This window comes from Chiloscyllium punctatum, chromosome 16, assembly GCF_047496795.1.
Source record: "Chiloscyllium punctatum isolate Juve2018m chromosome 16, sChiPun1.3, whole genome shotgun sequence".
Taxonomy (NCBI): Eukaryota; Metazoa; Chordata; class Chondrichthyes; order Orectolobiformes; family Hemiscylliidae; genus Chiloscyllium; species Chiloscyllium punctatum.
Window position 1 is genome coordinate 30,068,660 of NC_092754.1, and position 12,641 is coordinate 30,081,300.

The 12,641-nt window shown below is 39.9% G+C and overlaps 1 protein-coding gene across 4 annotated transcripts in view; it reads right to left on the reverse strand.

Annotated features, from left to right (window-relative positions):
- vps13d (vacuolar protein sorting 13 homolog D) overlaps nt 1–12,641 on the reverse strand; it is a 290,218-nt gene that overhangs the window by 79,672 nt on the left and 197,905 nt on the right. For all 4 annotated transcript variants that reach the window (XM_072586664.1, XM_072586661.1, XM_072586662.1 and 1 more), the window contains 2 exons: nt 5,369–5,517; nt 1,075–1,209 (listed from right to left, as the gene is read on the reverse strand). In XM_072586664.1, the coding sequence (XP_072442765.1) occupies nt 1,075–1,209; nt 5,369–5,517 (284 nt within the window). The remainder of the gene's footprint in view (nt 1–1,074; nt 1,210–5,368; nt 5,518–12,641) is intronic.

Sequence of the window (12,641 nt, forward strand, 5' to 3'; positions counted from 1 at the left end):
ATTTAGTACATATACCACCTTGTCTTTTATTGAGCCATGGAGACCAAGAATGTCCTAGTTCCAACCCATGACCCATGTTAAGTCAAAAGATGTGAGCCAGGGAATAAGAAGAACCCAGTGTACTACCTAATAGAACCAAGAGAGCTAATAAATGGCCACTGGGTCACATTAAACACTTGTCCAAGATCTAGCACCATAAATGAAAGTCTGGTCAGGAGTTCAGATGTTTGGAGAACCAGGTTATATGTTTAATCACAAATAGCGCAATTTGAGTAGGTTAGAATACAACGTAATCAATGCATGGTGTAGTGCAACCTCGGAATGCATGGTGGCACAATGGTCAGCACTGCTGTCTCACGACACCTGGGGACATGTGTTCAATTCTAGCCTTGGGTGACTGCCTGCGTGTCTGTGGGGGGTTCCTCCGGGTGCTCCGGTTTTCTCCCACAATCCAAAAATGCACAGGTTAGCTCAATTGGCCAGGCTAAATTGCCCACAGTGTTCAGGGATATGTAGGATAGGTGCATTTGTCAAGGGTGAACATAGGATAATATGGTTGGGAAATGGGCCTGAGTGGGCTACTCTTTGGAGGGTCACTGTGGACTTGTTGGGCTAAAGGGCCTGTTTCCATACTATAGGGATTCTAAGAAGAAGGATTCTACAACATCAGTCTAATCGAGTTAATCCACACTATACTACCCAAACAAAAACTCATCTAATATTAAAATATTAATGCAGAATTTTGCCAAATCAGTTTTGTCCTTCAGAACTAACACAAAGTGATTACAAATGTCACTGTTGACAGAAGTAAATAAAACACTTCTGATACCATTCTGCAGTCTGCACCGATTAAATACATAATGTAACAATAGAATTAGTAAACCTTTAGCCATTTAATCTTGCTCCACATCCATTACAATTGTTGCTTTAATCATTCTCAGTTATGCATTCATCTGCATGCATCACTACTTAGACAGAATTATCATCAGGGGAACACAGCAGAAAATAAGAATTTAGTTGTTTTTTTAAACCAAGAGAGATCTGACCAACTCTACCAGCCTTTCCAACTCTCACCTCTTTAAAGTGCTTGAGAATGTCATTGATGATAAATTCCTGTGTCTCATATGGGTGCACTCTGGTGTATGGGTCCAAGTGAATAACTGCATCCTCAAATCGAATCAGTCGTATTCCCAAAATGCCCTTCAAAGCCTATAACAAATAAAAACATCAAACTGATACTTGCATGACTGCAGCAAGAGAGTTCTAGTGATTCATAGTCAATGCAGTTAACTTTTCAATCAGAAGTCAGGAGAATAATCTTTTGTTTCCCACTGGAGGTTAAAAAAAAAATTAGGATGTAAACGTTGCACTTTATTGCCGAAAAAGCAAACTTCCTGACTCGACTCAATATTTTTGTGTAGCCATTTGGTTGGTCAGTAAGGTTTGGGTGCAAATCTCACTTGCGCGTCTTCCAAAGGCAGTGACCCCATTGCGAAGACCACAGAAAAATTGTGCTTCCTTCCACAAATGATTTGTGGATGTTGGGTTTTGGAAGCCCAACAACATACACCTGTTTTGATAGTTAATGAACACTAGGGGAAACCTCACGAAAATTTCAGAAAATTCCTGAATTCAAGTGTAAAATATATTGATACCTTCAAATAACTTTTAAATTTAGTATTGTAAAGCACGTGTTTTTAATGCAGCAATTCATCACAACGATCTGTCCTGTAAAGCTAAACTGAAAATTGACCACAATATTCCACATTGACCATAACTGTGTAATTGTTCATATGTATTACAGATTTTTTCCCCCCAATGGAAATACTGTCATAACGCATGAGGAATATTTTATAAATATCAGCATCTACTGTCATGTTTTATGTTATGATTTAAATCATTTGACAGCTCTGACTGTTAAATATAACCCTGCTATTTGAAAGTTTAAAAATGGAAATAGACCACTATTTTGTCTTGTTGGTTTCAGAAGATGCAGTTGGAAGCTTTTGTTATAATATTGCACCATCATGAATCAATGTTGTCTACTGAAATGTTCCAATGACTTCAGCTCAACATGTGGTCAACTGATCCAAGAATGACAGAAATTTTTAAGAGGCCATAAAACTTAATAGGCACTTACTAGATTTTTTTGCATTGGCATATTTCTCCTTCTTACCAATGATATCGTGTTTGACTCAGGATTCCAATAGACTTTTGGTGGTTTAGTTTTGATTTTAACTCAATTGCTGTTACATAACCTGTGAAGACTGTGCATTGTGCATACTAGGAGAGTGGCTGTGGAGGATGCATAAGGGTAACAAGTAGCTGGGTGAGTGACCATGGGGGTTAATGGGTAGTCATGAGATAGGGTTTAGACAACATTAACAAAAAACATTGCTATTTTGGAGACCTCAAGTGGATATTCTGGCCAGCTTTTCTCTGCCTATCCACATCGTGGGCGGCACAGTGGCATTGCTGTCTCACAGCGCCAGAGACGCGGGTTCAATTCCCGCCTCAGGCGACTCTATGGAGTTTGCACATTCTCCGTGGGTTTTCTCCGCGTGCTCCGGTTTCCTCCCGCAGTCTACAAAATGTGCAGGTTAGGTGAATTGGCCGTGCTAAACTGTCCGTAGTATCAAATGAAGGGGTAAATGTAGGGGAATGGATCTGGGTGGGTTGCTCTTCTGAGGGTTGGTGGGGACTTGTTGGGCCGAAGGGCCTGTTTCCACACTGTAAGTAATCTAATCTCATCAAGCATTCCAATCCAATACACAAAATGCACTGCAAACCCAGTTGTTGTAAACAAAAAAGGACAAAGGTCCTGAACAAAGTCACACATTGGTCAGAAAGCACAAAAGTGCAGACATTGGGTCTTCCTGAGCCCGCACAAAAATCTAGGACAAAGTGGCGAGTCCAACTCTTGGACAGGGAAATATTTCCTAGACTACCATTCTTCAGAAACACTGTAAATTACTGCAATATATGGGGTGTAAGTCATGTGTTTGAGATGTCATACCAAGACTCCAACCTACCTATATCCACAGTTAAGGTGTGTGCAAAAGAATACTTAGTCTTATTTGAAGAGTGGGGATTCCCCCCTGTATTTTTAAACAATTTCTGCCCTCATTACTCGTCATGGAATGTTTATAAAGGAAAATAACTTCTGTATTTGTCGACATTACAGTGACTACATCTGCACCTAATCCATTGTACGAAAGACATGTTGAGAAATTTCGGGAGTAGAATTAGGTGTATAACCAGTAAAAGCCTTGGATTTCCTTTTATTTTTCACAGATGCCCGAAATCTCCCTATATTAAGAATACATCTGCACAATCTTCAAACAGATAAAACCTTGCTCAGTGTTCTCAATTTTTCAATAATACTGATTTTTTCCAAATAAGGTGAGTTTATATTTATAGTGTAAATTGCCAATATAAACTGATCCATCTACTGTCCCACTCCTTTTACTGCTGCTGTGTGACAACATAGCCAGCTTGGTTTATTTCTGCACTACAGTGAAACACTCGTGCTATCACCATATATGCTATAATCCAAATCGCTATGAGGTTTTATTATTTACACATAAATGGCAATATGAAATCCAAATATTACAAAATATTAAGCTAAGTGAATAGCTTTTATATAGGGTCTGAATTACATTCACCATCTCTTGTGCAATTCTACCCATATCCTCAACCTCTTTTACCTGCACGGTGACTCAGTGGTAAGCACTGCTGCATCACAGCACCGGGGTCCCAGGTTTGGTTCCAACCTTGGGTGACTGTCTGTGTGGAGTTTGCACCTTCTGTGTGGGTTTCCTCCCACTGTCCAAAGATGTGCAGGTTAGGTGAACTGGCCATGCTAAATTGCCCATAGTGCTAGGTGCATTAGTCAGAGGGAAATGGGTCTGGGTGGGTTACTCTTCGGAGGGTCGGTGAGGACTTGTTGGGTCGAAGGGCCTGTTTCCATGCTGTAGGGAATCCTAATCTAAAACTATCCACATCCAGGAGAGTAACTGTGTAATAAATTCCTAAAGAAAGAGCAGTGATCATACAACAACTTGTGACAAGATACAAAGTGGGGGATGACAAACATAGAAGAAAAAGGAAGAGAAAAACTGCAGAAGTAGCAGATGAGGCTGGAAAAAGCCCGGGGATAGAGGGGGCAAAAAGCCCGGGGATAGAGGGGAAAAAAGCCTGGGGAAGGAGGGGGACAAAGGTGTGGGGCCTGAAAAGGAAAAGATAGAGGGTAATAAAGAGATAACTAAAAATTGTAAGGATGAAATAAAGGTGAAATAAAGATGAAATAGGGGAGGGTGAGAAAAAGAGAGAGGAAGGTGAAAAAAACAGGGAAGGGGAGTGGGTGGTGAAAGCAGAAAAAAAGGTGGGAAAGGTGAAAAAAGATAGAAATAAAGGTGGAATAAATCTTAGTAATTGGTGGGTAAAAAGTCTGACTCATTTTGTACAAGTCTACTTCCACTTGTAGTTCATATTTCACTGAAATCTATGACTTAATTTCTGAAGATTCCAGTCTTGAGCAGAGTTTTAGCCAAGTCTTCACTGTAGAGCAGTTGGACTTAACTAATTAACTGAAGAAGTGGGTCAGATAAGCCTTTTGTATTAGAAATATGTAAGACTACCCAACTTAGTATGACTTACCGCAGAGTGCTGGGAATGCATTATTAAAGGGGCTTGGGCAGGAGTGGTGAGAAATGCTCCTTTGCTTTTGCTATATTTTTTTCAGCATCCAGGAATTAGTTCTTACTCTGCGAAAGGAGAAACAGCTCGCTATGTGGCGAGTGTTCTGGCACAGCCTGTACTACTCAAGCCAATTTACAGACTTTAATTAAAAATTAATTTTGTCAAATTAATCAAATATAAAATACTCTGCCTCTAAACTAAGCTGCAATTGAACCTCTTGAATTTGCCTTTAGTATCAGAACCTGCTGCTGTTAGAAATGATACACAGAAGAGTAAGTCACAGACATTCACAAATTTAGAACAAATTTAGATTATCCGAAGGACACGGGCAGGGAGCATTTTATTCGGTTAATTGAATTTCGGATAATCGCATGCCGGATAACAGTTTAGCCAAGCAGCGGGACTTTGCGATCCTGTTTGGATAATCCAAAATTTGGATAACTGAATGCTGGATAATCAAGGCTCCTCAGTACTAGGTTTCTTTGAGCCAGGTCCTGCTTCCAGTGTGTCCCTTTGTTTGTTATTTAGCATAAATAATAAAAAATGAACCCATTACAATGACTACCACTGAGAGGACGTCAGGCGTCCACCAACATTATCAAGACTCTTCTTAAAAATATACGTTCTGTTCTTTAAACAGCACAGAGTATGGCCTGAAGAAACTCACCTTGAGCTCAAGAGGTAATTTGCTAGAGGTAAATACACTCATCTTGATTTGTGGCATACTGAGTTTGAGGTTTTCAAAATAGTAGCGCTTTGCTGTTCCACCTTGCTCACTACTCTGTTCCGGGGCATTTTCATCTGGTTTTTCAACATCTGTGAGGGAATAAAGGAGACAAAGTGAAAGGAACTTTGGGGAATAGATCCTTATCAGCCCTTCATAACAGGGATAGAACTGTTCCTTCATAATGAATGCAATCAATAGCTAACTCATGAAATGGTTTGTTCTACCCAAAACTAGGGTTACATATGTTAATCAACCATTCACCTTCCACAACGTTAAACCTTGACATTTCTCAATAATACCATGTTGGCAAATATTTTAATTTGATACCAACAATCATTATGTGACACTTGCAGAAATTTCCATTAAACACAAACTTGACATACTTAACATCCAGCAATGATATCTTTACTTCAGAAGATCAAGCAGGGCGAACCTAATGTATTTATAATGGACTCCACAGAAGTTACCACAATCTTTTTCAAGAACTCAGTTATGTTATATGGTTCGCAATTTAATGTTGGACAAACAGAGGAGGGAAGGATAGACTTATCTTCTGGCCTATGCACACAAATCCTAAACTGCCCCCAAATTCCACTGTCCCAAAGATCAGGAAACATGGTACAATAGAGAAAAATTATACATAGGGATATCAGTTTAAAAGAGAACGTCAAATCACCTATTTGTTTAAGTAGCTGTCTGGGTTAATATTTAGCTGATTTCCAATTCCACTAACAGAATTGACACTCTCCCTACCAGTCAGTCATAAAAATTGACCATAGAATTTTGCAATTTGCCACAAAAACATGAGAAATCTTGATTGTTCCAGTGCACAACAATGCAGTGAAGTATAATGGTATTTCAGATCAAAAGCCAGTGCAATTAAAATTGAATGAAACTGGCTGTAATTGTTACAGCATGGATTACAATGACTTTCATATCCAATAGGGATTTCAAGGCTGCAAATTCACTGTAGGATTCAGAAAAAAAGCTACAGAGCTCTTTTGAATTCCTCAACTGTATTCTATTCTACCACCCTGCAACTCATGCCTGCATTTCTGTTATGCTACATTTAAATCATCTAAGCTCCACTGGCATTCTACTGCAACTCACTTCAGAAACGTGCTATTTCATAACAACAGGAATTTCCAATGTTTTTACCTGTTTGGGCCACACATCAAACTAAAATTTACACTCCATCAGGTTATGTACATCTCAAGCTACTGATGTGAACAGACTACAGTTTGGGATCAATTCACCAATGAGGCAACAGCACCAAAAAAAACTGTTCTTTCCGAGTCCCAGGCTGAAGTAGTACAAATAAGGTAAATAGCAGAAACATAAATGGACTCATGGGTTGGATTGCCAGCATTCAGGTTGGAAATGTCTCTGCTTTAGGCAACTCTGCTGCATCATAGAAATCCTTCTACTGGAGATAGTAAATGATAAGAAATTACACAGCTTCGTTCACAAAATATTATAGATCTGAAGGCTAAAGCAGAAATATGCAAATCTTTTTCATAGTTTTCCAAAATAAAAAAGACCAATTCTAATTAAGAAAAAGTCCTTGAACTGCTTTGTTAAAGGTTCAGAATTTAGAGACACGCCATCACAGAAGTCTCTAAATTCAACTTTCACACTGTGCAGAGGTAGTTGACCTCAGTCTCCATGAGCTCAGAAGGGTAAAGAAGAAGAAGAAAATTGATAATCACCTAAAGATCTGGCTGCAAGTGCACTGCTGTGGCTGTCAACTGAAGACAGACCTTTTTATCGTGAATGTGCTTAATCTGGTGCTAATTCTGGTAACCTCTCACCACTCTGCTTAAATATAAATTCAAATAGCCTTGCATTTCAGGGCAGGTATAGACAAACTATTCTCTGCTATACACACAAAACTCTTGCAAAACAAATAATGATGGATTGGACATTGTTTCCAGATTACTGAAAATCATGTCCCTGCCAGTTCCTGTTTTCAATTCTCAAATGTTCCAGGGGATGTAAAAAAATTGCGAGACGCAGAAGTTTTCTTTGAGGCACTGCAGCATTGACATTAAAGATTGGGAGGAGCTTGCTACTGATCATCGAAAATGGTGACAAGTTGTCCCTCAAGCTGTAACATGCGGAGAGTTCAAACACTTTAATTATAAGCCAGAACAATGACAGAGAAAAATAAATTAAATCCTGCAGTTCGCATCCCACTAACTCATGAAATGTCCTGTCCCATCTGTCTAAAGATGGTTGAGAAACAGCCTGTTCAGTCACATGAAGACCCAGAGTAGAAATTCATGCCCTAAACTGACATTATCCTCAAATGGAGTTACAGCTGACTACATTTCAATGCTAGTTAAATGTAAATTAAACCACCTCATGGAATGAGAGTGATATACACTAAATTGGTGTAATGAGTTTTGTTATGAAAGGTGCATTACAATCAGTGTTCTTAAATACCTGATAAAACAGGATTTTGCAAATAATTAAAATCACAAACACCAAGCACTCCAAAGCAAGGAAAAATAAACAAAGGGTTAGTAATTCAATTAGCAGCCTAAACTATTGAGCTTCTCAGGGCTCTGGTCACTCAATGTGTACTTTCAACTTTAGTCTGTTAAAGCTTCTATATACAATAAAATTCTTGTTGATTTTGAAACGTTACTAGCCAGTGAATAAACATATTTACAAAAGAATTGGATAATATATTGACCTGACTCCAGCTTCTGAATCTTGCTAGCTCTGGGATGAGTTCAAAACTAGCCAGAATGACTGAGTGAAATTCCTCGATTATTGCCTGCAGTCATAATTCCTAACAAAATCAACTTGGGTTGTCTATGAAATGCTGGGTGTGTATGGGTCACAGCTCAAAAATTAACCCTTAGTGAACACTGACATCCACAAAAAAAATGGGTGCTTGATGCAGGAAAACATCATCTTTAATGCGTAAGGGACTGATACTCTTCCTAGATAGACAGCATGTTGTGTACACTTTATTAACACCACTTACATGAACTAGGAAAGTCAAATTGCAATGATTTTGGAAATCAAAAGACTTGAAGAAAATTAGTAGGCAGGTACAGGAGACAGGGTTCAACTTTTTCTCCATCTTTTGAGGTAGTGTTGACAAGTGCAAAACTGAATCTTTCTACGTAATTTCAAACAGCTCAAGTTAGACAAATCATGAGCCTTTTTCTTTTGGTACCTCACTTCCTAAGTGAGACAGCGCTGGAGGTTGGTGACAGCGCTCCGAAAGAGAGTGCTTCTAATTAAACCTGTTGGACTACAACCTGGTGTTGTATGATTTTTAACTAAGTGAGACAGGCTAGATCAGTTACTGAATCTAAATGTTTTTCCAACCATGCTTTCAAGTCAGCTCTGATAGCACTCTCAAGTCTGTGGATTTAAACATACTCTAGGACTTGAGTACAAAGGTCAGGATTGATACTTTAGTGTAGGACTGAAAGCATTCTACACCATCAGAAGCAAACATTCTGGGGTTCAAAAATGAAAGAGAAACTTAGCAGCAATGCTGCCTCTAATCTTTGTGGTGTCTGTGCAGAACTCAAATCTGAGTAGCATATTGCATCCACTGAGTGCAAGTCACATGACAATTTTTAGAACTATATTTATTGAACTGTGTCCATTTATATTGAATGATTGATTGTCACTTGGACCAAAGTACAGTGAAAAGCTTTGTTTATGAATAGTACAGGCAAGGATGCTCAGAACAAAAGATTTAAACAGGGCATACAAGAGAGATCAACATTATTTGAGGCTAGAGATTCCATTCAATAATCTAATAACGGCAGGATTTGATCTGCTAAAATAAACAAAATTGTTTGCTTGAATCAGAAGTCTAGGAATCAGCACTTGATACCCAAAACGCTGCACAAACATCCAGATGAATGGATATTTCTTAAAACTAGTCATCACGCCCATATTACAGAGGTGGTGGTGCTGGATGTATTAAAATGCACAGAGGTGGATATACCCCCAGGACCTGATCAGGTGTACCTTAGAACTCTGAGAAGCTAGGGAAGTGAATGCTGGGCCCCTTGCTGAGATATTTGTGTCATCGATAGCCACACGCGAAGTGCCGGAAGACTGGAGGTTGGCTAACATGGTGACATTATTTAAGAAAGGTGGTAAGGAAAAGCCAGGGAACTATAGACCAGTGAGCCTGACATCGGTGGTGGGCAGGTTGTTGGAGGGAATCCTGAGGGTTCAGGATTTACATGTATTTGGAAAGGCAAGGATTAATTAGGGATAGTCAGCTTGGCTTTGTACATGGGAAATCATGTCTCATGAACTTGATTGAGTTTTTTGAAGTAGTAATGAAGACTGATGAGTATAAAGTGGTGGACGTGATCTATATGGGCTTCAGTGAGGTGTTCGACAAGGTTCTTTATGGTAGACTGGTTAGCAAAGTTAGATCTCATGGAATACAGGGAGAACCAGCCATTTGGATACAGACTGGCTTAAGGTAGAAGACTGAGGGTGGTAATGGAGGAGGGTTGCCTTTCAGGCTGGGGCTATTTTTCCTGGAGCGTCAGAGGCTGAGGGGTGACCTTATAGAAGTTTATAAAATCATGAGGGGCATGGATAGGGTAAAGAGACAAGGTCTTTTCCCTGGGGTGGAGAAGTCCAGAACTAGAGGGCATAGGATTTGGTGAGAGGGGAAAAATTTAAAAAGGACCTAAGGGGCAACATTTTCATGCAGAAGGTGGTGCATGCATGGAATGAGCTGCTAGAGGAAGTGATGGAGGCTGGTACAATTACACCATTTAAAAGGCATCTGGATGGATATATAAATAGGAAAGGTTTAGAGGGATATGGGCCAAGTGCTGGCAAACGAAACTAGATTAATTTGGGATATCTGGTCGGCATGGACGAGTTGGACCAAAGGGTCTGTTTCTGTTCTGTATATGTCTACGACTATGTCAGCCATAGTCCATCAACTCTCGATGTCTGAATGGAAGCTGCCTTCACTTTTCTACTTATTCTCCACAAATTTAAAAGTGGTGTACTGTTCACGTATATTTGTGGCCAGAATCCTGTTATAATTTGGTATAAGAATGGATATTTTGATATGAGCCACACAACACTGTCTTTTCCAAATTCATAATCAGTTGTTTTGGTGATTACACCCTGATCAAATTTTTGCCATGACAGTAATTAGTCTCTGGAAATCTGCTTTCCAGGTGGTCAAGTAGCAGTTGAATAAATTGAAGGATTGCAATAGTGTCAACATCACTGTCCAGAACAACACAGAACCTTCTGAACTTCAATGCTCCAATACAAACAATTCACCTAGATGCTCAGTTTTCAATCTGCTAATCTTGGCCTTTGCAAAATGCACAGCCTGAATTGTCAAACAGTTTCTCTGAAATAATTTGCACATTAATGCTGGTTCATCTAGAACACTGTTCAAAGCTGATAATGCAACGTGATACTGTTGCTTTGGGAGCATTTTCAGGCAATATTTGTTATTGGATCGTTATACTTGTTCACTTGCTCTGACAGTACTTGATCAGGTGTGGCAGTATTGCATTAGTGCGCTCACGGCAGTGTCTCAACGGGCATCTCACTTCAGAGAGGGTGAAGTGCCACTGCATCACACTATGAACTTGGAAAATTCTTTATGTTCTGCTGAAATTGCATACACTTCTGTTCTCACAAGCATTTCAACATCTTGCACAACTGAGATCTGCTTCCAAACATAATCTAAGCCCAGATCCACTGTGCCAGTGCAATGCTGTTCTGACAAATGTTTGATTTCACAATGCAACGCTATCACTACTCCATTTTTCCTTCGTAATATCAGGATTATTCCCCGTACCATGTGCTGCTGAGGCTAGGAACAGAGACAGAGTACAACTGAACATGTGGTTAAAGGGCTGATGTAGAGGGGAGGGCTTTAGATATGTGGATAATTAGGATGTCTTCAACGAAAAAGTGGAACCTGGCCAAGGACAGGTTACATCTAAACTGGAGGGGCACAAATATCCTGGAAGGGAGGTTTAATAGTGCTATTCAGAGAGGGGTTAAACTAGCGTAATGTGGAGGGGAACCAGAGCAGCAGGTCAGTAAGTATAGAGACTGGGGAAGAGCTTGAGTCTAAGGCAAATATGGCTAAGAACAGAGGTCAGGGAGAAGTTGCTGAGCTGAGGCTTGGACTATATTTGCTTCATTGCAAGAAGTAATAACAGGTATAATGGATGAATTTAGAGTCTGGATTAATGCATGCAGTTGTGATGTTGTTGCAATCTTAGAGACAAGGTTGAAAGATGGACAGGATCGGCAGCTTAATGTTCCAGGCTATCGATGTTTTAGATGAGACAGAGGAGGAAGCAAAAGAGCTGGGGAGTTGCATTACTGGTTAGTCAGCACATCACAGCTGTGCCAAGGGAATACATCCTGGAGGAATCTTGCGGCAAGGCTTTACAGGTACAGCTCAGGAATAGAAAGGATGGAATCTCAATGCTGGGATTGTACTATAGACTTCCAAGCTGCCAGCAGGTGAGAAAGGAAGAGATATGTTGTCAGATTCTGGAAAGATGTACAAATAACAGCGTTGTTCTGGTCAGTGATTTTAACGTCCCCATATTGACTGAGACAGCCTTAGTACCCAGGGTTTAGATGAGGAGCAATTTGTTAAGTCTATCCAGGAGAGTTTTTTGAAACAGAATGTGGATAGTTCAATGAGGGAGGGGGCCATACTGGACCTGGTATTGGGAAATGAGCCCGGCCAGATGATCAAAGTTTCAGTGGGGGAGCATTTTGGGAATAATGACCATAATTCCTGAAGATTTTGAATGCTTATGGATAAAGACAAGAATGGACCTTGATGGAAGGTGTTAATTTGGGGGAAGGCATAACCGCATTAGGCAAGAATTTGAGAATGTGGACTGGGAGTGGCTGTTTGAGGGTAAATCCACATCTGATATGTGCAAGTCTCTTAAGGACCAGTTGATTTGACTGCAGGACAACCCCCTCCATGTTCCTGTGAAAACAAAGGACAGGAATGGCAGGATTCAGGAATGCTGGATGACAGGGCAAATTAGCAGTTTAGTTTTAAAAAAAGCATACTTAAGATCCAGGCAATTAAAAACAGACAAAGTCGTTGAAGAATATAGAGAAAGTAGGAAGGAATTCAAATAGTGAGGGTCGATCTTTTAGAGGTCCCCAAAATTGAGAGGCATAGATCGGGTGGATAGTCAGAGAT